Raw genomic sequence first — 27,890 nt, 5'->3', positions numbered from 1 at the left:
TTTTACAGGAAACTATTTCAATTCAAATGATGCCATTATTTTACATGATACAGTGTAACTTTTGTTTTACATTTATACAGTAAAAGCCCTTAATTAAGACCATCATCTGGGCTGGACCAAAGTGGTTTTAATTGTGGGGTGGTCTTAACTGTGAACATTCTTATCATTGCTTACATACTTAATGACAATGGTCTGTTTTAGTCGTTTTGTTTGAAAAAAAAAACAGCTACAAGTGAAATATAAAAGACACTATAAAAGTATGTTTTGATATCTGATGAGAGGAAAATATATAATGATATTTCTGAAAAAAAAATAACTTAAAATTCTCTTTGGTCAGATTTCAATATCAATTATTATATGATGTACATAAATCAACTATCAAATAAAAATTAATTTTTCACAAAAATAAATTTGCTAGAAGCAACATTAAACCACTCTTAAATTTACCTTTTCACCTTATTTCATACAATAACCCAATAATAACAGTTTTTCACACCTTTTGAAATTAAGTGTCATGCAAAGCATTCAAGCAGATCATAACAACAAATTTAAGATCTAGATAGGTGTTGATTTTAATATCAGTGGTCTCAATAGTTGAGTCAAATTGAGAATAAAGCAAAGAATTTGGACTGAATTAGGTAGTCTTTAAAGTGGATAAGCAGTTGTTCTTAATTCTGGATCATGTAACAATTGACACAAAGAACCTTGTAAAAATAGTCTTATTAAGGGGATGGTCTTAGTTCAGGTATGGTCATCAGTAGGTATTCTACTTTACATTGAATGTAATCAATTATCAATCAATTACTCTCTTAGAGTAATTGTAATTCAATTGATTACAGAGGTAAGTCTGAGTAATCAATAGTAATCAATTACAATAAAATCAGAAAGTAATTGTAATTAAATCAATTACTGATCAATGTAATCATCCCCAGGTCTGTGAATATGAGTCAATACAGTGTATAAATAAACATGTACATTGTCCTGGTATCAATATACCTTATGAATCTTACTTAAGACGGACAAAGTGTATGTTTGGGTTGGTCTTTTAACTTGCCTTTTTGGAAATTTATAATAATGCATGATGATAAAGAGGAAAAGAATATCAGTTGAGGAACATGTTAAGTCATAATCTAATGTGATATTATTTCATAAGTATATTATGTGTTGAGTAATAGCCATATATTTTTTATAAGCATGTAAATTGGCTATTATTAACCAGGATGCATATTCATGTTGTCACCTTAGTGCAGTAATGGGTTAACTCCTATGAAACTATATAGGTAGTTAACCCGTTACTGCACTAAGGATGTAATTATAGCAAAATGTATAGAGAAATTTATGATTGTTTGTCTACTGTCCTTTGCATGAGAATTTTTCTTTTTTCCATTTATTATTAAAATTAGTCAAATAAGTCAGAACTAAATGATTGTTTCATTGAATTATAATTGATTTATGATGAAAAATAGGGTCTGAAGATGTCTGCAATTTGCACTTACGTAATTTAGATTTATTTCACTTCCCCTTTTTTCCCCCCTTATTCACTTATTGTTATATAGATGTTGTCACACTGCGGGTTTTGTAGTATATTTAGTTTAAAAGGGAACAGGGCATTAAATGTGGTTTTTGGTTAAGTAGCACCTTATAGTACATGTAATTTGTTAGTCATTTAAATATGACATTTTTTTTGTTTTGATAGTCATAAATAAATTCAATAAATGATGACTAAATCTACAAATTGTCAGTTACGACTGTATCGTGTTAGTCAAAGGACAGAATAGACAAAAGTAATCACATAAATATGTTAAATATCTACTTCGTGTAATATATTATCAATAGATAGATTAGCACAGTTTTTATGAAACAGTAGTTTTTATATTAGCACCTTTATAGGGGAAAACAAATGAAAAGAAAAATCATAACATTGGCACCATATAAAAGCAGCTTGCAGACATTTCCAAGACCTTATTATTAAGGGTTTCTGTCAACATTTTTTTCTTTGGCTTTCTTACTTAAATCTGAAATATTTGATAAAAGTCAATTTCTCAGTAAAATCTCTGGAGTTAAAAACAGTAACTGAAAAAAAAACGAATAAAAAAACAACCTCAAGCTGCTTTGGCCATTGTCGATAATTCTTTTCATTTATTTTTTTTCATAAGAAAAAAACTCCTGAAAATGGCAACGGGGTAGACGAGCCTTTGAAACCGAAGCCCAAACCACGAGCCAACAAACAAGAACTACATTATGCTGAATTAGATTTAATGCAAAATCCCCCGGCGGCACCGAGAAAGAAGCCCAATGAGCCCGTCGAATACGCAGAAGTTGAATTCCATAAATAAATACGAAGTTGTGCCAGATATGTGACTAATGTATTTTTATTTACTTTCATCATTTTTGTGATTGGACATCAAGTATACATACAAGGAGTGTTTGAACAATAATACCGCTGTGTTCATAACAGATAAACCTACTTGGATGCAATAAGGAAATATAAAAGTTTGAGTCACTGAACAACTTTTGTACATGTATGATACATTTATATAAACAGTACATTTTAGATCAACATGAATTCAGGTTGTGTGTAATTTAATGATTGGAGCAAATAGAAAATTTTGGCTAATTTTTACAACAGTTTTTAATAATCTTGACAGATGTCATCATTTATTTTTGAGTTTTTATGTAGTTTTGATGATTTGATATAGATTTACATGCATTAAGTTGATAACATATGCATATAAAAATAATCATTATCTCCCTGTACGAAAAAGTCTGGGCAGAATGCAGACAGAATCTGTACAGACTTTATTTATAAAACTCTGTACAGAGTCTGTACAGAAAAAAAATCTGGTTAATTGAAAAAAATTTGAACCAGAATTCTATTAATAGATTTTAGCAATAACGATAAAGAACAAAATCTGTACAGATTTTTTCTGAAATATTTAAATTAAGCCGAATATTTTCTGGGCAGAAAAAAATCTGGGCAGAAAAAAAAAATCTGGGCAGAAAAAATTCTGGGCTTCTTCATATTCTGTACAGAATTAACCCTGTCCATAGAAAATATCTGAAAGGGAATTCTGCACAGAAAAAATTCTGTACAGAAAATATTCTGTACAGATTTTCTTTTTTTTTTGGCTAAAAACAAAATCAATTTTCCTTTTGAACATTTCTTATTTATTAATTTAAATTAACAATTTTTATTCATTTCTTTCCTGGAGTAGTCTCTATATTCTAACGAGTAATAGCCTTGTTGAGGTCGCTGTCATCAGGAATTGGCTTGTCTCTGTCTTTGCACCACACATCCTGACATAATCTAAAGAGTAAAAAAAAAAAAAGAATTTGAATATGTTCATTCTATTATTAAATTGATATGCAAAATTTGTGAAATATTTCAATGTGTATAAAACAGTTACAATTGTATCCCTATATACCTTAGTTTTTTTTGCACCCAGTAACATCAAAGTCAGTGACTAGCAAAACTGTTTACATGTATCATCCCTGACCAAAGCTTGTGTTACAATCTACACATGTAAATTGCAACATAACTTAAAATAGTAACACAATTGCTGGGAATTTTGAATTGATTAATTTTAACTAAATGAATTGAATTATAGAATAGCAAAACAAAAAGCCAAACTATTTATTGCATTTATAAAAGAGCAAGATATGAAATTTAAAGAAATAGATCTTGACCTATCAACTGATCAAAAAGCAATTTATGAACTAATAATTTCACTGTCCCAGCTTTGACCTCAGTGCATTTATACTCATTAGACCATAGTGGTCTGTACAGAAACTAATATATAGATAATTCATAGACTACTAAAAGATGTATAAATAATTTCCTTTATCTATAGTGGATTAGGTATACCCAAAAATTCAAAGAAAAATTCAAAGAAAACATTTGCAAAATCTTACCTCTGGTTTTGATTATAATTCCATTATAATTCTTCTTTGGCCCCTGAGAATTTCAAGTCTCTACATGATTGCTCTTCATAACAAGTAACTTGTTAACTTATCATAAGAAAAATAAACTAAACAAAACATAATCTTTAGCAATATGAAGACACTTTGTGTAATAAAATCTCACGTGGCAGCCTGAGAGATTTGAATTTGACCAACAGGGGTTACATGGGGGTTACACCTGGTATTACAGAATATCTACTTCTCTGAGAGAAATTCTGGCTAGAAACTCACGATTTATCTAAGTGTTAAAATTCTGTGTGTCAATGTAATTTCTGCCTCAATTTTTTTCTAAGTATTGAAATTCTGTCTTGTTAAAATAACTAAGAGCAAAATAACTGTGAGAAAATTTTTCTGTACAGAAAAAATTTTGATTCTGTTTTATTCTGCACAGAAAATCACCTATTTCCCAGGCCGATTCTGTGTCCAATTCTGTGTCGGTGTCAACTTTGTACAGAAAAATGAAAATCTGCCTCTATTACAACCAGAGTTGGTACAGAGTCTGTACAGAATTGGCTCAGAATTTTCGTACAGGTCATGTTTTATGCAGAAATTTTTTATCTAAAAAGGACGTTAAAATGTAATTACTAAAACTTCGACCATACATGACTTTCATGTCCTCTTGTCTCATCTCTAATCATATTTACTTGTATAGTATATTAATCATTAATATTGTATTATAATTAGAATTATTTTATTACTATTTCTTTTAATGTTGTTATGATAATTTAATTATTATAATTGTTACTGTAATTATGTTGTTGTTGATGTTATTACCATTTGATTACAAACAGATGTGTTGTTGACTTAAAGCCATTTGCCCCACAATGCTGTAAGTTCGAATCCTGACAGGAGCTTTGAAATCTTTGGTGTGTGGAAGCTCTCCAGCTAGCTTACGAAATGTCGGTGGTTCTACTAGGGTGCCTGTTCATGCCTGAAATAATGCATGGAAGGGCACCTGAGGTCTTCCTCCACCAGTAAAGCTGGAACGTCGCCATATGACTTATATTGTGTTGATTTGATGTAAAACCCAGTCAAACAAACAAACAAAACAAACAGAATGTCAGTAGGGGGAGCATTAGGTTTACTTACCTTTGGGGCCGGGAGTTTGATCGGAACTTTGGCGCCTCACTCATTATAAGTTTTTTCCTGTGACAATTTGATTGATAACAAATTTTTATGATATAGTTTGGTGGAGTCATTGGTAGTTACTTGCTGGGAAACAAGTTAAAAGTACTGTGTCCAGGAACACTGGTTACGTAACTGTCTGTCGATGTTTATGACTGACAAACTTTTAAAACATTATATAAACAGCGAAATAAGCGCCCTTTATGACTATGCAAGTTAAATCCAGATACAAATTAGTGATTTATTTGCTGTATGTAAGATATATGTTCTATATGTAGTGCATGACATTTTATTACTTTTTTTATTGAATCATGTAAGTGTTTACTTATAACTGTATGTAAATTGGATGGTATCATCACCTTAGTGCAATAACTTGTTAACTCCTGTTAAGTTTTATAGTAGTTAACCCCTTACTGCACTTAGGTGACAAATTATAATCTTCATAGCAGATTTATACATGCATTTAAATGGTTTAAAACTATATCTTTTGAAACATCTTTACAAATTTTTAAACAGTAAAATTATGATGTTTCCATATTCCTATAGTAAATTATCAAAAGAGGAGACTAACATTAGATGTTTCTATTATTTAACACACATGAATATTGTACCCGGGTATGTAAACAGAAATGAAGTGTTTCAGAACAAAATATTAAACTGCTATTTTAAGTTGGGTTTTAACTGTTTAGCATAGATTTCTCTCTTTCTTTATATTTTTTTTAATGTGAACAAACTTTTGCGTGTATTTTTATTTTCACATGCTAGAATATGTTATTTATATTGTGTGATAATTGGTCTACAAACACATATATAGATCTGATGATACTATCCGATTATATTGTTTTATAATTAAAGTTAATAACTAGGTGATATTTTAATGTGCCTTAATTCTACAGCTGCCAGAAAAGTAATTTTATATAGTGGGTATTTGCCAGGAGAGTGGGGTGGGGGACATTTCTAAGAGTAACAGAAATTTATTATAAACAATACTTCTGTGGCAGAAAATATGTTAATTTATGATTCCAACAAAAAATATGATAAAAATCCCATAAAAACGTAACATAACATAATCCTATAAATAGGCAATCCAGAGTGATTTTGGCAAATACACATGGCATAGTGTTTGGGACAAGTGTACCAAATTTATCACCCTTTCATAAATATAAGTATTGTAGTTTTAATTGTCATTCTTTTATTTGTTATCATCATATTTAATTGATTGTGTCATTTTCTACTTTGTTGGATTACACTGTCATTGAGGCACTGTACAGAAGTGGCACTGTACAAATGTATTACTGTTTGTATGCACCACTTTTTGCTAGATTAATAACCATTATAGAAAGAATTATTCCAAGATATGATGAACAAAATGTCGAGCTGATTTTTGTAACAATATTGATTACATATAGAGTTTGATCAACAGGAATAAAAGATAGGGTCATATAGTTTCAGTGATGGTGAGAATAGGGAAATTTTTTGTTCAGTACAAGTGTTACAGGGATATTATCCCAAGTTTCACTTCCTGTATAAGACATTGTTAATTGTTATATCGTGTGACAGTAGTATTAGTTAGTAAAGTGCTCTTCAAATGCATACCAAATATTGTTCCTTTTCATGTTTTTTTTCCTTCATTTTTTTGTACATAATTTGTTAATGTTGACATGTACGCAGTTTTAAAGGTCAGGTGCTTAAGGTCAAGTGTCAAGTATGTCTTCCTAACAACAGTTTGAAGTTTGTGTGTAGATATTGGAGTGCAGATTTTATTATACATGTATGTATGGGTACTCGATATTTGTCACATCTGTCATATATGATTGAAAGTGAAAGAGAGAGAGAGCAAAATTGTGTATTCTTGAAATAGGCATTTGATTTGTAGGTCTACTGATGAGAAATTGTTATATCTGTGATAACAAAATGTTCATGTATTCTGAGCTTATATATAACTGCATCAATGTATTACATTCTCATTTTTCAATGTTTTTGGGTTTAAGGTACATCACCGTGTTTTAAAGTAAATTAAGGTCATATGTACATGATTATGTGCATTTAATTTAATGACAATTTACGGAATCAGTTCCAAGTACTATCTGATACAATTTTTAATAAGACTGCCATAAATATTTGGGGTTGGGTAGGGGGTTGTTTTTTCACCAGAGTCTGTGCATGTGAAGTTTCCTACACAGAATGTACATTTGATTTTGTTCATATAGATTTATTAAGGTAACATGCATGGACTTGTGGCTAGAGTTCTTAGTTTGAGCACTGCAGTTCACTATGTGCAACAGCTTCATTCAGATTTTTTTGTCTTCAGGGGCCATTAAAAAGTTATCTGTGAACAGTATTTATCTCAGATGCATTCCATTTATTTTCTATATTTACATTTTTGATGTTTATTTAAAGCAATGATAAAAATGATTTATATTCAAGCACAGTTTATCAATTTGAGCCTTAATGAAAATTCTACTTGCTAACTGTTCTTTATAACTTTTTCTACACAAATACAAGATTATTTGATACATGTTCACAGTAAATTGCTGTTAAATCTTTAATAACATATACATTTATAATGCATGCATTTTTTGTATCCAGAGTTTAATATTGTATTCAATTTTATTATCATGTATATTTTTCCATTATATCAACAGAGGATATATTCATTTTATATCAGCCATCTTTATCATATTAGCCAACTTTTATACTGTGTGTTTTACTATGAATTATTTGGCTTAAATGTCAAAGACCACCACTTTGTCATGATTATTTTTGTGTATAATTTAACAACTACATAAAAAAGTACATTTTTAGCTCTTTTTAAATAACCAGATATAATATATTTAATTGTAGAGCTGTGTATTGTTTTTTAAGTGAATTTAATATTCAACTGGTGTTAAACCATAGTTTTTTTTAAAGTTTTTTTTTTGGTTTTGTTTTTTCAAAATGGGTAAAAGTACAGCTTTAACAGGGATATGGCATTAACATTTTATTCTGATTAAAAACAAAGTTAAACTTAGGTAACATTTGCGTGTAGATCAATTAATGCATGTAGGAAATTATTTATTATCATTTTTTATTGGGTGTATTTATCTTTCATAAATGGCTTTTGATATATTAAATTTCAAATAAAGTAGGCATGCCGGAATGTTTAAATCAGATTTAATAAAAATGACAAAGGAACCCTTATTTTTGCATTTCCTAAATTGTACATTCAACACTGTATTCTATATCAACAAATAATGATTTTGTTTTCAATAGGTTAGTCAGTTGAATTTTATTTGATTTAAAGAAGAGCATGGAGTAAAATACCAGTAAGTTAGGCATTTTCAACAGTTTTGTAAAAATGAAATATTTTAATTGCTATTATTTACTTGTATTTAACAATCATGTATATAATTGTTTAGCTGTAGTATTATTGTTATAGCCTTTCTAATATGTTTTACATGATAAGCATATTTTGCTTGCCTTGAAATTAACATTGAAATGTTTGTTTCTGGTTATGTATGCCAAGTATATTGTGTACTTTGGTTTTCAAAAATCTTAACTACTTTATACTAAACTCCTTACAAATTAGCTTGTTGAATCTATTTAATGGATTTGCCCTGCTTTGAATTGGGAGAGTTCATTCAAATTTAAGGGGTTTCATGATAAAATTGCAAAGCTACCAACAGTATAGAGCAAGTATTCATTATCCAACCAGGACAGTTTTAACTACTGTGTTTCTTTCATTTCTTATTTGAAACTGGTGAAATAGTGTAAATGATTAGCCACATAGTCATATTTTAACTCTTTTTAGCTCGACTATTCGAAGAATATGAGAGCTATTGTAGTCGCGTTGGCGTCAGCGTCCGCGTCTGCGTTGGTTAAAGTTTTTTGTAAAGTCAAATATCTCAATTATTACTTGAGATATTCAATTGAAACTTACAATACTTATTTATAGTAACAAGGTACATCAGATTGACAAGTTGGATAACTCTGCCTACAATATTGACAGAATTATGCCCCTTTTTAACTTAGAAATTTTGGTTAAAGTTTTTTGTAAAGTGAAATTTTGGTTAAAGTTTTTTGTAAAGTCAAATATCTCAATTATTGCTTGAGATATTCAATTGAAACTTACAATACTTATTAATAGTAACAAGGTACATCAGATTGACAAGTTGGATAACTCTGCCTACAATATTGACAGAATTGTGCCCCTTTATAACTTAGAAATTTTGGTTAAAGTTTTTTTGTAAAGTCAAATATCTTAATTATTGCTTGAGATATTCAATTAACAAGGTACATCAGATTGACAAGTTGGATAACTCTGCCTACAATATTGACAGAATTATGCCCCTTTGGAACTTAGAAATTTTGGTTTAAGTTTTTTTGTAAAGTCAAATATCTCAATTATTGCTTGAGATATTCATTTGAAATTTAAAATACTTATTTATAGTAACAATGTACATCAGTTTGCAAAATTGCATAACTCTGTCTGCAATATTTGCAGAATTATTTGCCCCTTTTTAACTTAGAAATTTTGGTTAAAGGTTAAAGGTCTTTAAAGATATTTACTTGATAATTGGAGTGTCATAATTGTATGTCACTGACCAAGTTCCATAACTCTATCTTGCATTAAGGCTGATTCATATCCCCTTTTCTACTTAGTCTCTTAGTTAATGTTTACATGCAAGTTTTACATATCTCAATAACTATTAAAGATATTTATTTAAAACTTCACTTATGCATTTAGGGTCATAATTGTAGGTCACTGACAAAGATCCATAATTCTATCTTGCATTTAGGCTGATTTTTCTCCCCTTTTTCAACTTAGAAATTCATGGTAAAGTTTTGCTTGTAAGCTGTTATCTCAATAACTACTGAAGGGTTTGTGCCTTTTTTGGGACAATTTTATGCATTCATAATAATAAAGCAGTGATTTACTTGATAAAACATCTTAATAACAAGCCTTTGTACCTTTTCTGTCAAATTTATGTATTCATAGGTTACATTAGTATTATTATACTCAATAAAAAACCCTTGTGACATTACCTTCCGAATAGTCAAGCCAATTCTGTATAATTAGACTCTCTCTAAGGCCTATAACATGAATTTATAAAAAAAAATTAGCCCTTTTGTGAACTTAAAAAATTTAACATTATCAAGGATCTTTTACTATCAAGCACTTAGAATAGTCGAGCATGCTGTCCTACCGACAGCTCTTGTTATAATAGAAGTATGTAATCTTTTTGAAAAATCTCACAAGATTTTGTGTTTAGGGCCATAATTTTGAAACCACAATAGTGGTGATAGAAAAAATGCAAGGCAATAGAGTAATACAGAAGAATATTTTTTTAACCTTGCGCGGCATGCCTAAATTGTGTTATGGATTAGCCCTGCTATTAATTTGGAACAGTTTATTCAATGTTTAAGGGGTTTCATGATCAAAATTACAAAACATTAGAAATCAACAGTATAGAGCCTGGTCAGATTGCATGCATGTACATGTTAGGCTGGCCCGTGGCTCTATACTGGTGACAAAGGGTAAGCAGTTTAAATTCCAGCTGGGTAATGGTTTAAAAACTGGGACCAGACACAAACATTTCTATTGTGTAACATACCAAACATTCCAATCAGTCACCTTTCTAAAAGTATGTAATCAGGAATTTTTTAAGTATTTACTATTTATATTTGTTTAGTTTTTGAAAGTATACACGTACATCAGACATTATGAATTGTCTACTGAGCACAACTGTAATAATCCTTGACCTGCTATCTTTCTATAATGGATCTGTCTAGCTTTGAATTTGAAACAGTACATTCAAAGTTACAGGGATTTCAATATCAAAATACAAAAATTGAGCTGCCAACAGTATAGAGCCTGGTCAGACTGCACGGATGCGCAGGCTGGCCTGGCTCTATACTGGTGGCAAAGTCTGATCACTTGGTTCCAGCAGGTTAAGGGTTAAAAATGTGTGGAGAATTATATTATCAGATATTACTCATTCTTAACAGAGTGCTTGTTATTTGCACATTGGCAATAATTAGAACACCTAAAATTAATTATTTATATCATATTACAAAGTTATAAATACTAGATGATTAACCCCATAAATGTATAATTATGATGTAGTATTTATATTAATCAATAAGATTTTTGAAGATAGAGTATTTTATTAAGTTAAATAGTGGCATACAAGTGTAATGAATTTGTTCAACAAACAATGGTTGTGTGCCAACAACATGTTGTTTTAAGATATGTTATAATTATTCTAGTTTCCTATTTTTGTAACGGTTTTCTATGTTAAAATGCCTTACATGTATATTATATGAAACCCACATTGATTACATCAGATCTTGACATTAAAAATTAATTTTTGATAAAAAGGATAGTATGTGTTGTTTTAATAATGTGTTATATCAGAGCCCATTTTTATCCTCAAAAAAAGTGTAACTATGTATAAGAATTTGCTTGAAGTTGTCTTGGCTCTATTATGAGTATTGTGTAAAACTATTTGTTGACATAAGAACAGGACAGTAATTTTGGACCTTATTCTTACAGGTAAAAAAAGTTCAAAAGTTTGCATGATACATGAATATAAACTTATCAGTAGTTTCGTGTAGAAAGGGATTAATATTACTATATTTGCTTAAAATAAGGGGCGTCCTTGGCCGAGTGATTAAGGTTGTTGACTTCAAACCACTTGCCCATCACTGCTGTGGGTTTAAATCTCGAAGGGAACTGCCATCTATCCAGCTAGCTTATGGAACGTTGGTGGTTCTACTCAGGGATTCTGTTCATGCCTGAAATAATGCACGGAAGAGCACCTGAGGTTTTCCTCCACCAGTAATTTTTAGCTGGAAAATATAATCTATACTGTGTTGGTGTGACGTTAATTCCAACCAAAAAAATAATTAAAAGAAAATGCTGTTTGCCTGAAGTTATTATGTAAGTTGCATGAAATCTAGAAAGAGGTTCACTAACACAAACAACTAAATCTCGGCAAACCCTAAATGTTGTCATTTCTAGGAAAAAATTCAAAATTAGTACTTTCTGCAGAATTGCAAATATTACAGACCATGATCAGACAGCACAGATCTGCCAGCTGATTGTGGTTTACACTGGTCACACAGGTTGAATCTCTTGCAGCCAGCAGGCTTAAAGTTAACTTATTGAATCTGAGAAGTTAAAATATGCCTCAATGTTTCAAATACAAAATTATATCTAATGTTCAGGTCAAATCTTGTGAATGCATATATTAATTATTCTGTGGGGTTTTTTTTATACCAAAGTGTGTAACATATTCTACAATCATGTTATTTTTTGTCTTTTTCAGAAACGAGGTCATGAGAACCGAGGTTTAGATGAGCCACATGAGAGTAGACGACACTACCAGAACACTCACGGCAAAGCTAATTACGGAATGGATCGTGAGGCTGATGATTATGATGACTACGATGATGATAGAGACGGATCACCAAACCCTCATAGTATCAATCACATGGGAATTGAGTCGCATGGCGGCATTGGTACAGGGGTGTAACTACTATAATCCGTGTGAATGAAGTATCATTTGAGAATGACGGGAAAAACTTACTTTCAGAAACTATCGCAAAATATAAAATCTGTAACCTTACCACCACATTCATACATTTATGTATCAATTGAGGTTTTTCTCCACAGTATTTCTGTTCAGACTTAGATTAAGTCTATATAACGAAAGTTGCGTTTTTTTCTTGAAACGAGTTCTGTTTCTTCATATTGTTATAGTGAAAGGAAAGATCTAAATATAGAAGTGTAAATTGAAGCGTGATGATGGTAAAAGCCTGAGGGAATATGACATTGCTGAGGGGCATTGCAATCTTCATGTAATGTTAGAGGTATGCCGGAATACATTCCAGAAAATGTGTAGTTTAGATTACTTTTATACGTTACATATCAAAAAACATTTTACATATCCTTCTATACAGGTAATTATGAATATTAGTTGTGTGGTGATTTTAAGATTTTTTGTTAGTGATTAGCCATTTTACTTTTTATTTTCACTAGTTATGAAGAACTTATTTTTTGTATGTTTCAAATGTTGTGTTTATGTTAATTTTTAACAAATTCATTTAATACTTTAACCTACAAGGTGAATCTATTACTCTTTATATTCTCATAGAAATCTACCATTCAGCGAATTGTGGAATTGTACGCCTAAGGTCATCTCCTGATTTTGACAATTATGTAAAATTTGACGGGTTATTATCATATCTTTACTTGAAAGCTTCCAGCCTAACCAGGAATTATTTAGTATAGTTAGGTGAACTTTACTCATTAATACAAGAAAACAACTTTGAAATTTAGTTTGTCTTCAAATAAAAGCTTTTACATTGAGGAGAAGTTGTTTCAATGTTGCAATACCCTTACAAGTTATGATGTTATGTTTGATGCAAGCTATATAGTGAAAATGAAATTGTTAAGTATTGATAACATTTCAAAAACCCTGTGGTCATATAATATTGTATTTAAGTTATGTCAAGGTAAATGCTAGACCTAATCATAATATAGTTATAATTTTGACAAGGAGACTCTACAAATATTGTCCTTGTTTTTACACAGTGCCATGTTTAGTCATTTCTCCTGAAACTTTCGTTCATACCAGGTCAGTCTGCTGCAAGCTGGTCATAATTCCTTTTATGTTCATTTACATGTGTGTTCATTTGACAGAATAAATTTGCTTGACCTGACAAAGTTATCTTTCTGTTGATATTTTTACAAATATCCCATAATGCTTTGCAATCTATTCTTGTAAGATTTTTTGGTTTTTCATTGGCAAGAATGTGACATTTTTTCAAAGGTCAAGGTTGATATAATTCAAGGTCATTGTATAATGTTTGTAAAATAGGTCATCATTTTCAATATTAAATAATATTTAAGGACATGAATGGTGACATGTCCGGGGTCCATACTCTTAGTGACTGAAAGAGCAGATGGACCCTCATTAAGCATTGACTACCTACCTACGACCCATCATAAGACAGTATATGGTGTTGAAAGAGAATGCTTATATAGTTTCTTCAAGGTCAAGGATGCTTGCCTTTGACGTGAAAGGTTACAGGAACATGTTTGTTTTAGTGCACATAGGAAGGTTAATATAGAAATCCATAACTTTTTATTGAGATGCAGAGAAAATTGTGGTAAATTGAAAGCACTAATGTAGTTTCTTTCTTTCATAATATTCAAGGTACTGCAAAAAATAATAAATGTGTTCCCATTGCAAGTTAGATATTTCATTACTTGTAATTTCAGGAAAGATTGGGAGTTGATGTTCATTGATGTGACATGGGAAGTTATACATATTTTTATTCGGGTTAATTACATATATTAAGATAAGATTACTGGAGTAGTGTCCCTTTCTCCAGCCAGTATTTCAGTGTTCTCCATAACTAACACCATTAACATTGTGCAAACCACTGTCTCTATTTAACCTGCTTCATTGTAGCATAGCTTTTCATTTTAATTGCTCATGATTTTGTATATAACTGAACATTCGCATCAAATGGCTTTTTAATTTTTATTTTGTACACATATCTTTTTTACATTATCGTATGTTTTTATATGTAAACTTTCAACGTGACAAAGGGATGGCTTAGGTGTGCATACTGTATTCATACTTGCTGTAAGAGTGCCTTAAATCTATATCTTCTTGTAAAACTTAAATGACCTAAATTTTGTAGCCTAAATATAACCATGCAGTTCCTATAACCATATCTGACATAATGGTTATATGGTTAAATGCTTGTAGTCTTGAAGAAAGTTCATCTCAGATTTAAACTTCAATCAGCATTAAAGATTTTGTATAAAATCTGTATAAAGCATAAATAGCTTTCAGCATAAAAAAGTTAAATTATCAAATTCTTGCATATTAATGTCTTAATTTTTTTATTATCACAATCACAAAATGTTTAGAGTTAATCGATGGGCTATAATTTTGTTTTATTATTTTTAATTTAGAGAAGGTTTAAGTCTGTTATGCAGGCAGTAATAAAACTGTGTCCTTGTAGCTACTGAGTAACCTCCCTTTGTCTTGAAAGTTGTTATCATAATGTATGTTTTATTATTTTAAATGTTTAATAGTTACTTTTATATTTTTATGGTTGTGCTAATTGTGATAAAATTTGATTGCTTGATTGATTGATAAATTTTGTTGATTGATTGATCAAGAAATATTGTTTGATTTGACACAAATTTGTATTGATAATGTGCTCAAAACTATTTCTCTTCTCCTCTTTCTTTTCCACATTCTTTTATAATATTTCACACAAAATCAAATCATATAAATCAATCAAGTGTTCAGTCACTTGATTTTGGACAGTCGAGAACAAGGTCAATTTTTACTGGTACATTAAAAATTCAATTTGACAAAAATAAAGCATATTTATCATTATACTGTTGGCTGGTTCTAGATGCTTGATTTTTATTGCCATTTTAGAAAAAATGCTTAGTAAAATTGTGTCGTAAATGACCAGGTATGCATTTCATTAAAATTAAGTCAAATGAAATTGAAAGACTGGGTTATAAAAATCAAAATCGGGTACATAGAATTTATACTATGCAATTTCAACAAATTTTACGCTCATCTAAGCCTAGCTTGCAAAACTGATTTAAGTCAGTGTCTAAGCATATTTGCTCTGTCTAACTTTAATACATAGTGGTATAATTTGAAGTTTACTTTAAAGCAAGATGTGCACACCAATAAAACAGGCCTTAATATTTTGTTCAAATACACTCAGTGCAAATAGTAAATAATTGTCATAGCAAATAGATAATTTGCTTATCAGTGTTTATGAAATACTAAAGTTATGTAATATATGATCAGTTTATTTAGTTACAATTGCATTGTTTCTTTGGCAATATTTACCTAGTTGTTATATGGTTTGTTGACAAAGGAGATAAACACATTTGATTTACCACCTAATCAAGTGTTCTAAACATCATAGCAAATTTGTAAAGGTTTAAACCATGCTTTATTGCTGTTTAGAGTAAATAAATCATGTAACAGTCGTATGAAGGTCAGAAAATGATTTCTAAGTTTCAATTTGATTACCTATGTGATGCATTTTAAAAGGTCTTAAGTCTGTGTTGGAAGTTGTTTTTTGAAACCAATATTTAAAAAAAAAACTCCAGAAATAATTTAAACATAACCATGCATAACGTTTTTGCATTTTATAATAATGAAATCAAATGAAATTGAAAGATTGGGTTATAAAAATAAAAAAATAAGGTTGATCAGTCTTTTACTAGTAATTCTAAAAATAGATAAAATTTGGATGACCTCTCATTTTTAGAACTTGATTCTTACATTACAAACTTGAATAAAAATTTTTATTCTTACATTAGATAATGTACTAATCAAATTGGGCTTCCTTTTATAACCGTGGTCTGCTTTTTGGCCAGGTTGTTGAAATTCTCTCTCTTTTTCCTACAAGCTCATTTAGAAATCCATAGATGGTAAGTTTTGGAAAATATAAGTGCTAATTCAGGGAAAAATACGATGTTTACTGCCAGGCAGTTTTCCCCTTCAATTACGAAATAATGTGTTTCATTTACAATTTGTTTGATTTTGTATTAAATATTTTAATTAAGAGTATTTCAAAAGGGAATAGACAGAGACTTCATGTTCTATTACCATATTACTGCAGTTAAGCATTGTGAAAATCAGCATGAACTGAATCGGATACATTTCTCAGAAAAAAACCTTCCAAATTCTGTAAATGTTCCTAAAATGTGGCATGAGTGATTGAATCATTGTAAAGAATGGTTTTGTTTGGTGAAAATTTGTAAAGTAGGAGCTTATATTAAGCAAGAAATTAATGAACTTAACCAAAAATTAATTTATAAATCATGAAATTTAATGTTGTGATCATTATTTTTTCATTTACCATACATATTGGTCATCATTAAGAAAATTGTTCAAGAATGTAACACTAAATGACCTACTTAACAAGTCACTTTTGTCTGTGCATAATGAAATTTAGAATGTTTTTTCTTAAGACTAAAAAGTATTTAATCAGAGCTTAATTTAAATATTAATATGTAGATAGTATTCTTTAATTTTTGCTTGATTCTTAACGCTTATTTGCAGTTGTTACTTCATGTATATATGTGTATATCACATACAAGATGCAAAGGTGAACTAATTGGGTACTATGATACCCTTAATGTATGATTTTTCATACATATTATTTATTTCTGAAATTAACAAATTGTGGAGTAGCCTTTTACAACATAAACTGTGTAGAGGTGTTTGAATGTCATGAAATTTATGAAGAAGAAAGAAAATCGTTAATTGTTAACTTGGATACATTACTCATTATAGGTACATGTATTTCAAAACTTTACACAGATATAATAGGTTATCTTTAATTGGCTTTTCTTTAGTAAATTGGCAATTCATGATCTTAATTGTGAAAACACCAATTTGCTTATTGTATTATGTAAAACAAAATGTGTCATATGTTAAAATTCATTCCATATAATCTGGTCATTAAAGGTTGTTTAAGGAATACACCTCTAATATTTATTTATCACTGTTAATGAAAAATATTTATATTTTAATATCGGAGTAATAAAATGAACCTTAAAAAATAGAAGAAAGGTTCTAGAATTATTATATTATAGTTTAAAGAAATTAACCTGGTTAAAGATGTGGTTATTATAAGTAAAACAGTGTTTGCCATACACATCTCCCTCCCTTGTACATAGTGTTGACCATTTCTATTTCAAATCATATTTGTATATTTTGTAAATCTTCTATGTACATAGATCTTTTAGTGATTTTATATATGTATATATATCCAATTTGTATATCACCGTATACATCTATATAACATATCATCTGTGTTGTGAATATATTAGTAAATACATATACATGTATTTGTATGAAATGAGTTCATTTATAAAATCCCTAATATCACTAACCAAAAAAAACAACACGTTTATGGTTTATTAAAGGATTCAATGCCATACACCACCAGATGAGATGAGCCAAAAAAAAATTAAGAAAATCAACCTTGAAAATATGTACTTAGATTTTAAAAGAAGTAAAAGTATTCACAATTCAAGAAATAATTTACATACTACATGTGTATATACAATTGATAACTGATTTTGCAGCATTTATCACTATAACCATGACTATCGAGTAAGTGCTATTTTTTGCATATTCTGACCTATTTTTGGTAATTTTTTCACAGAGTACAATTTGTAAATTACTTTCTTTGTTCACTTGACAAGATTTTACGTTTTAAAACCTAAAAATATTGATAAAAAATAGCATGAATCTGGAGGCATGCTGCTTTAAAGTCTGTTATACTTTCTAACTTTTCAACAAAACTGTATACTTTAAAAACTTTTTTCTAATAATAAGTAGTGCTTTATATACCATGGTAGAAAGTTATTGGTCAGTAAAATGCTTCTTTATTAGTAGAAAATTATGTAACACAATTTGTATACTTTTTAAATGATATTTACAGTTTAATCTCAGGACTAACTATTCTAGACTTAAGGAACTCTTAACTTTAAACAAGTCTTTAAATTAATTGCATTATTGTACAAATTTGAATAAGAAAATAGAAAAAAAGAATGTACTTTTTTTCTAAAAAAAATAGAGAGAAATAGAATTCCTTTAGAAAGCCCAAAACAGCAAAATTGAAAATGTTGCAGGCTCAGTTTGATTGAGCCTGTTTAGTCAGTACTGGAAAGTGCGTGCTACATTCAACGCCCCCATGCACTGGCTTAAGCAGTATTCAACAATTTAGCATCTAAGACCTGTTTTCAATACCCTCTTTCTGACATGTACACACGTATCATCTCACGATAAGAAATGTTTAAGTATATTTTTTTTACAAATATCGTAAGTCATTGCTGAGAGTGTCACCTTGACTTGATATCATTATCAAATCATACTTTCTTTAAATGATAATTTCATGTAAAATTATACATGTATTACAAATTTCATGTAAAATTGTATTGTATATACAAATCTAATTGATCAAATCAAGAATGAATGTGATTGTATGCAAAAATGAAATAAATTTATTTTAGCACAAGTTTTTTGGTGTTTTGATTCTTGCTGTTGCTTATATATTTTATCCCCCCCCCCCCCTTTGAAAAAAAGCCACGAAGATATGAAAATAATGTGTATGTCTCTCATTCATCCCTACATTTTTGTCAGGACATGACTCAAAACGTATTTGAGATATTGACCTGAAACTTTTTATGTAGATAGATCTTATTAAAAGGAGAAAAGCAGTGCACTTTGCCCTTAATAGTTTTTATACGCTAAAAAATAGGCGTATATTGTTATGCACCAGGTTGTCTACAATTTCGTATCCGGTCTGTATCTTTTGAACCGGTGGAATGAACATGAAACTACTTGGCAGAAATGATAACTATAATGAGATGATGTGCAGAACACAGGTTTGATATTTCCCAGGTAAAGGTGACAACCATTCTGTATGAATTTCATGTCCGCTCCCTATAGAAAGAAATTAAATCTTTTGACAAAAAATTAACTTATGAGACCATGTGATTAACACAGGTTTGGGCTTCTTGAGATCAAAATTGGTCAGACCCTGAAGATTATTAGATTAATATAGACATAGGGAAAACATTTTAGTTGTATTGTGTGAAGAGCTTAGATATTTAGCATGTGGCATTGCAATGTTATATTAATCATGACCCTTTTGTCAAAAAATTGCCCTGCCCCGGGAGTCACTCGCCTGATGTGGACTAAAGTATAGGAAAACATATCTTTTTGTGGATAACTACTACGCCTCTATATTTGGCATAAAGCATTTAAGCTATTGCCCTTTGTTTCTCTTCCTGCATATTTTCTGTCCGGACAATAACTGTTTTTCGAGGACGGACCACAGTAAGAAGTACTTTTAGGCAGTGATATTGGAGTTATGATCCTTTTTTTATTTTTTGTGCTTATTATATATCAAAATATTTAGAAAGTTACTGGGTGAATAGCATTCATTTACCAACTTTACATTAACGGATAACGACAGTAAGCCACTTTGAATTCACCGACCTCGTCTTCTGTGGGCAGGCTATCAAGCAGTTTTACCAGTACTAGTTTTCTTCACTTTCACAAGGAACTGATAATTTCTGTACATGTCAGAGCAGTGGTACTGTGCAATTGACTGTAGAAAGGACTTCATGATCAATTACAACAAAAGTTTCCTGCACTGCCAAGGGATTCAACCCGGGTCGTTCTATTCAAAGTCCAACGGCAAACTGTACGGTGGAATTGGCTTCTTGTTCTTTTTTTGTCTCCTGTGTGTCCAAATTCGTTACATACGTAATTAAGTTACCTAGAAAGAACAGAAATTTGTTGGAATTAACTTTTAGTTTGGTTTAAAGCCACACATACACTTGATTGTTCATATAACGACCTTTTAGCTTTACTGGTAGAGGAAGACATTAAATGCCCATCTGGTCACGAGAAGGTATTCGGGTAGAACCATGAAACTTTTGTAAGCTGTACAGCTCTATTCCATATAGAAATGAACTTCCTTTTCAAGAGACAAACCTGCAGCAGTAACACCTACGCAACTTGGTAAGTAACGACTTTAATCATTCGGACATAAAGACCCGTGCAAAACGAACTGGAATTAGACTTACTCAGATTTGACGAATTATTCTTTTCTTTTTTTTCTTTTTTTTTGGGGGGGGGGATTTTTGTATGTTTTTCGTCTTCTTCTTCTTATTTTTCTTCTTCTTCTTCGTCTTCTTTTTCTACTTCTTCTTCTTCTTCTTCTTCTTCTTTTGCATGTTTGTTATACAAGAAATACGCGCAACAAATTTTGTTTTTTGAAAGAAAAGAAATATAAACTAAAGAAAGATTTTAAACAACGAAAGGTAACTCTTGCGGTATTATAGTGAGATAATATAATAGTTACTTTTCCCAATCGGTGTCTGTTATCATACATAATTATTGTGATCATATGTAACGACAGTTATATCCAATTTACTAATGTTTTTTATATTGTTTAAAGTCAATATTTCTTGAGATTTACATCACCTGATGATGTATTTAAAAAGTTTTACAATGTTTGTTTTGATCAATTCAATTATGCTAATAACCTGGGACAATTCTTTTGTCCAAGTAATAACTAAATAACACTAAGAATAATGTGTTTGCATGAATATATAGAATATATCTATTTATGTCCATTATAAAATGTAAATATTACAGTTTTGTTCTGGGAGTATATTCATTTTGGTGTTTCTATATATGATCGTTTAAATAGATTATAATCTAAATCGAACACTGCATTATACATGACTAGAAATACATCATCTAGTATCATATTATAGCTTCTATTGTAACAGCCTAACGTTCGGTGGAATTTAATCCATCAGATATCATACATGAACTGAGCTATCTTGTCAGTGTTCAATCTGATTTACACTCTATTATTCCGTATTAATGAAAGTACAGTTATATTTCACCAAAAAATGTTGACTTTCTGACAACATTATTATTATAATCACATTGGTCATGAAACCTCCCGTTGCCTTCTATCAGTAGGAAATGAAAAAAATGAAAATATCTTTCAAATTACAGGCCCTCGTTAAGCCTTTAGACGTCGCCACGCACGCGCACCTGTCATGCATGCTTTACTATAATTATGAACGCTAACACGATGACAGACGACTTTAGTTAGAATCCCTTGGCGCGCGATATTAAATGACTTCTGCCAAAACCACAAATTATTGTGACTTTTTTCATTACCATGTAAAAATCAATAATCTTTCACTGTTTTTCTATCTTTTTGACAAATTCTTTAAATCTGCGAATTGTACTGTAACAATTTGTTTCTCACCTGGTAACTAATAAGCAATATATTATGAAAAGGCCATATGGTGCGAATTTGTCGTCTGCGACACCCGGTTTAATTCGCAACATCAGTCTAAATCAATCTAATTACAGACGAGAAATGATGACTGCCCATGATTATTATAATCAGTGAATTCACTCGACTATTTTGTGATTACTAGAGAATGCTGCTTGTAAGAAGTTGTAATAATTTTTTCTATCCTCGTATTTATCGTCTGTAATTTTCTCTTTCGTAATTATTACCGGAAATTGCGCCTGTTCTTCGAGATATTGTACAAGTCATAAAATATTGTAATAAACCCGATTAATCACTTAACATTAGTAACTTCTTCATAGATTAAGCCTCCTGAGTTTATCTTACGTGTAATATTTGGTACATGTATATACATGTATATATGAAATATCATCATCATTTATATGATTATCGTCAATGTAATCATCTCGATCAGTACCGTCATCATCAACATCATCATCAACATCATCAATATAATCATCATCATCATCATCACCATCATCATCATCATCATCATCATCTCATCATCATCGTCGTCGTCGTCGTCATCGTCTATGTAACAAACAACATTTTCTAAGCAAGCTATATATTAGTTTAAACATACATGTACGAGTTATATGAGCTCGATTGTGAACACATGTTGAAGTTTATTCCGACCGCGTTTGAGCCCTGGACTAACTTGTGTCATTTAAGAAAACATGGTCGTTTACCAGGTAACGCTCGAACACATGATATATTAGCTGAGATTAAGATACCTTAACCACCTCTAACTTACTACAAACACATTGATTTCATGCCTGAACGGTCATTCTTAATATTACATTTTCAATATTCGAGCTCTTTATTTTTATTTTTTTTTTTTATTTATCAAGACCCATTCATACCCAGCCAATTTCTGTACTGTATTTCAGACAATGTCTTCAATCATACGGCGTGGTCTTAAATAAGAGATTTTGTGAATGCAGATTCAGGTTTATGTTATTTGTTTTGTTCCTCCTTTCAACATTATCTAACATGTTCATTCTGTTGAGAAATTTCGCTAATTTGTTTTCACCGCCTTTTTGGTTACTTTTGTGTTTAGCGCACTTACATTATCGGGTGACGAATCTAGAGGGAAACAACTTTAGCGCCGAGTACCAATAATTCAACTAGAGTCAGCGAGTGTTTTTTCGTTAGTACATAGTGACTTAGTGAATAGGCTTACTGCTATTCCACGGATAGTAATAATAATTATAATATTGGAATGCCAATTACATACTTTGAAGTTTAATTATCAAAGTAACAATATAAACTAGAGAGTATATTTTATTTACCAATACATACACATTGAAATATTTGTTCAGTGTCAAAGTTTAAGAAAGTTACTTTGCAATCTACAGAAATACGAAATAGTGGGGAAAATGGAATTACAAAATTGGAGTATTTCGATGCTTGTATTGTGTTTTGTATATAAGGCATTAGGTATGTATATATAATTCATTATTATTATTTTCTATTCATCTTGTTTTATACATTGATTCATAGAACGCTAGTATTTGAAATCACGCATAGATGGAATACATTATAAATTAGTTTAATGACAAATACGTTTGAATTTTGGTTATTAAACATTTGAGATACCATTGATACTTTAAACGGGCTTCTAATGTAATATTCTTAAAGAGGAGTTTAAAAAATAATGTTAAGTCTGAAACCACACTATAGTGAAAATATTATTTGTTTTAAACAGATTGTTAAGCATGCATCGCGCGTTTTATTTTTGGAGGAAATCCATCGTATGGGTTTTTTTTCCTTCAAAAGTTTTTGAAATCTTTTGTATCGCTACAATACGGTTAAATGGTTTTCTATTTTACTTCTTCCCTAGTTTGTGAAGACACGTTGACAAGTATTGTTATGTATATCTTAAATGACAATTGTTTAATCTTGAAATTTGCTCTTTAGTTAAACTTTGTTTAAATTCAAAACTTGCAGGAAGATATCATATCAGTTGAAGGATTAGTTGTTTAAGATAACAGATTTTAAAAAATTGACTTATTCTAGCATGATAAAAGTACAAGTTACGATCTATAATAATTGTTATGGTATCTTACTAAAGATGTTAAACATTTATTATTAAACTATGAGTAATATATAAATTCATTTTATGGTTTTTAAAGAGTGCTTTTATCAAAGTGTAAACATATTTAGGAAATGAGAAAGGTTGATATCACATTCCTGGGAGATGTATTTGCTTGTTATCTAACCCGGTTAGTTGAAGGTGTGAATCTATGTGTGTGAGTTATTGGGCGATATATGTGTGTGAGTTAGTGCCCGTCTACACCTATCCAAGTCTTGAATGCAAGTATCATATTCTCTTGTATTGGATAGTGTAGACACCCTACTTGAATGAGTTTTAAAGAGAAATTATGTGACATTCAAGAAGATAATTCCTTGCAAGAATGGGGAGTTATGGGTTTGCACATATGTTCACTTAAATAAAAACAAAATGACAAAGAATGTTGTATTGTAGATCTATTGTGCCACACATAACAAAAACACAGAAGTGTTTTTACGTTATATAAGCGTTGCCTTGCTTCAAAGCAAAAAATGCTCCTATTGACCCCTGTTTATTGACATTTGAACTGTTTCTTTTTGTTCTTGTTTTTCTTATCGACTGATTAAAGACACTCGGGGTAAAGACTTATTGTCTATCCAGCACAATGAGTGACTTCATTCATGATTCAACAAAAAACATGAAAACTATTCTCTTTTTACGTTTTTATGATAATTCAAACAGTTTTATGTGCTCATATTATCCCTAAGGTCTCAGAAAATGATATCAAAAAGTTATGAAACGGTATTTGATAGTCTTTGACCATACTATTTGGTATATGAAGTTAACAGCCCGGCTGACGTTTAACGCGTTCCAATAAGATGTACATGAAAGACCTATTTTTCAAAAGTTATGCGGGTTAATTTCAGCGTGAATATAAAAATGTCATAAATGGACGCTAGTAAACTTCTGGTTAACATAGTTTTACAGCTTTCACTAACCATTAGAGTCAATTAGGACCATTAGCTTTTGGGTTATACCATGTTACTGTTGAATGGTAAATTATTGGACGAATTCTTATTATGTATGTATCGTTGTCGAAGTGTCGTTATATTTTTGCGAAATTTTTCCAATAAAACAATAACTTGTCCACCAGGACCGGGTTGTTCAAAACATTGGTTAAAATTAACCATTGGATAGCCTATCCACTGGTTAAATCCTTAACCAGTGGTCAGCTATCCAGTAGATAAAAATTCATTGTTCGACAATTGGATAGTACCCTGGCTACCTAACCAGTGGATAGCGTATTTATCCACTGGTTAAGTACCACAATGCAACAGGGTTGGTTAGTGATTCTGGAAACAAAATGGCCGATTTTTTTGATGAATAATAAATTTATTAGAATCAAAAAGCTCCCAAAGACTTAATTTTGAATGTTTTGTGCTTTCATGTTTTTGGAATAAAGCAAAAGTATATCAAAGGCCTAAAAGTATCGATAGATCTATTTTTCCCTTAGACACACATAGGTAAAAAATTCAAAAATAATTTTTTTTCCAAATTTTGAATTGAAATTACTTCCATTAGATGGGTAATGTTCTAACTAAGAAAATGAGTACTGACACTTGTATGTTTTATTAAAAAATAAGAAAGTTATGACTGTTTAACTGAATTTTCTGAACTACAACAACAACAAATTCAGGTTGAAAAAAGGGTTCTAAAAGCACTTTTTCAGAAATGTTTCAATTTAATCATATGCATTTCATATGAAATGTTCTAGTTAAGACAAAATAAACATATATTTGTAAGAAAAATCTGGTTTCAAACAAGTTTTTATGGTTTAGACTGTTTTAATGATGATGGCTAACCACTGGTTAAGGGCTTTATCCGGTGGTCCTCGGACTGGTTAAAGTTAACCACTGGATAACGCATTTTATCCGTTGGATAAGTTTTGAGCAACAGAACTTATCCAACGGACAAAATTTAACCAGAGGATAATGAATTTAACCACTGGTTAACACTAACCAATGATTTGAACAACCGGATCCAGGTGGCTATGTGTTTATTCGATCGATCATTTATCGATTTATTAGTTTTCTTTAATAAAGTTACAAATTATACATCTGTGCTCATCGGCCATTTTCTTTAGATTTAATCAGCTCATCTGTTTGTTTAGCCTTCCATTCGTTCATTTATCGTCCCTTCTTTCATTTTTCATTCATTCTGTTGTTAGAAGTTTATTTGGCAGAATTCCAATTTGTTTCATCACCCAGTCATTATAATTCTGGGGGCAAATATAATTTTGCTGGAATATTATATGCATACATTCATTTCACAGTTTTTTCCTTTTCTAACTATACATTCTTTATGTGATTTCCTCTTTGGTTTTTTTTTTAAATTGTAATTTGGCATTAACAAATACAATGTAACCTGTGCAAAGCAACACCCTTTAGGACCGAATAGTTTAGTTACCGAGTTGTTCAGGGGTGTTGCTGTAGATATTTTAAGGTAATTTGAAATTTTATTTTTGGAAGAAATAATACCTTTATTGAGAAAAGAATACTGCTCTGCTGACGGTCGCTCTGTAGAGATTGCACTGTAAAAGAGGTCTTAAAAAGTCAAATCTCTAGGTTAAATGATGCACTTTATAATGTAGTAGCCCTATTCATTAACCCCGCTATTCATTGATTTCGCGCTACCAGATTTTTTTACAAGTACATGACTGAAATGATGAAATTTGATGAGTCCACGCTAGTTATCTACAGGCATATCTCCTCTAACCGATACAAAAGTTCTACCGGGGCAAATTTTGTCTGCAATATGTGCCCTTTTGTCTCGCAATGTTTAACAACAGATAGGAAATTACAACGGACAATACAGATTTCAAAAATCAGATAAGGCGAAAAATCGTTTTGACACAAACAGATTAAAACCAAATATTTAAACAATAGATTCCTACACTAGCTATAGTAGTGAAAATATAAACATCATCAAAAGCGCGCTGTCTCAAGTTACAACTATGACACGGGTAGAAATAAAGCCCTTAGTTTGCTTATCATTTCGCACTAAATTTTTATGAAAAGAGAACAATATTTGATGATATTGAAATCATCGTAAAAATATCAAATACCGACATTTTCTGTTTTCATGCTGTTTTAGCAAACATTGTTGTAAGTTTATAAAGTTCGTGAATTCACTGCCAGAATAAAACTTCTAATTAATAATTGATGAGCCTTGATGTATTTTAATATTATTGGCCCATATGTACGACATTTTAATATACATTCGTGTGCAATTCGCGTTTTCATAGATAAAAGCGGTTTATTACAAAGTCATGCTAAGTGAATTTTAAGATATAAATAATATCGTATTAAAATGGATACTTCAGACTGTTGTTACCTAGACAATATTACATACTGCTGTAGTCATTGATGATGAAATTCTCGTCTGCATGTGTTAGGATGAAAGAGACACCTTTCTTTTTCTTTCTTCAGCGTTACACCCGTTACATCAACCAATGTGATTATCTTACACAATTTTCGGTATTTTTTATATACATGTATGTCTCAGGGAACGGAGGATGTCCTTGAACAGAATGAAAATGTCCCTATGTAAGTCTGTCCAATATAGAGTCATGAAGGAATCTGCATGTGTATTACAATAGAAACACATTTATTACAAATGGTCATAGTCATTTTAGACATGTCCCAAATACATCATTTAGTGGTTCTTTAGTTGTCATAACGTACATTTATGATGTATAAATGGTCAATTATGCCCAAAATATGATTTTATTTTTATTTCTTAGTTTCAAAATTTTTATTTTTGATGCTAAAAAGTTACTCACTGCCAAATTTCCCGAGGTAATGTTTAAGCATTAAAAACTTGTGAAAAC

General features: G+C 30.5%; 2 protein-coding genes across 9 annotated transcripts in view; both read left to right on the top strand.

Moving 5' to 3' along the window:
- LOC132741494 (uncharacterized) overlaps positions 1-19,155 on the top strand; it is an 82,647-nt gene extending 63,492 nt beyond the window's left edge. For 2 of the 8 annotated variants that reach the window (XM_060729675.1, XM_060729677.1), the window contains exon 8: positions 12,394-19,155. In XM_060729675.1, coding sequence (XP_060585658.1) covers positions 12,394-12,602 — 209 coding nt within the window. In that variant the 3' untranslated portion in view covers positions 12,603-19,155. Of the gene's footprint in view, positions 1-2,154; positions 2,746-12,393 lie in introns of those variants that run through there. The other 6 variants (XM_060729674.1, XM_060729676.1, XM_060729679.1 and 3 more) reach the window with 3 other exon arrangements.
- Positions 19,156-23,034: 3,879 nt separating this feature from the next.
- The window catches only part of LOC132741493 (uncharacterized), a 28,512-nt gene continuing 23,656 nt past the window's right edge, over positions 23,035-27,890 (top strand). The window contains exon 1 of the mRNA XM_060729673.1: positions 23,035-23,427. Within this exon, the coding sequence (XP_060585656.1) occupies positions 23,367-23,427 (61 nt within the window). The 5' untranslated portion in view covers positions 23,035-23,366. The remainder of the gene's footprint in view (positions 23,428-27,890) is intronic.

Source organism: Ruditapes philippinarum, unplaced genomic scaffold (assembly GCF_026571515.1).
Source record: "Ruditapes philippinarum isolate M1 unplaced genomic scaffold, ASM2657151v2 ctg45_1_1_1_1, whole genome shotgun sequence".
Classification (NCBI taxonomy): domain Eukaryota; kingdom Metazoa; phylum Mollusca; class Bivalvia; order Venerida; family Veneridae; genus Ruditapes; species Ruditapes philippinarum.
Note: the sequence above shows the minus strand (reverse complement) of the source record. Positions and strands in the feature narration are given on the sequence as shown.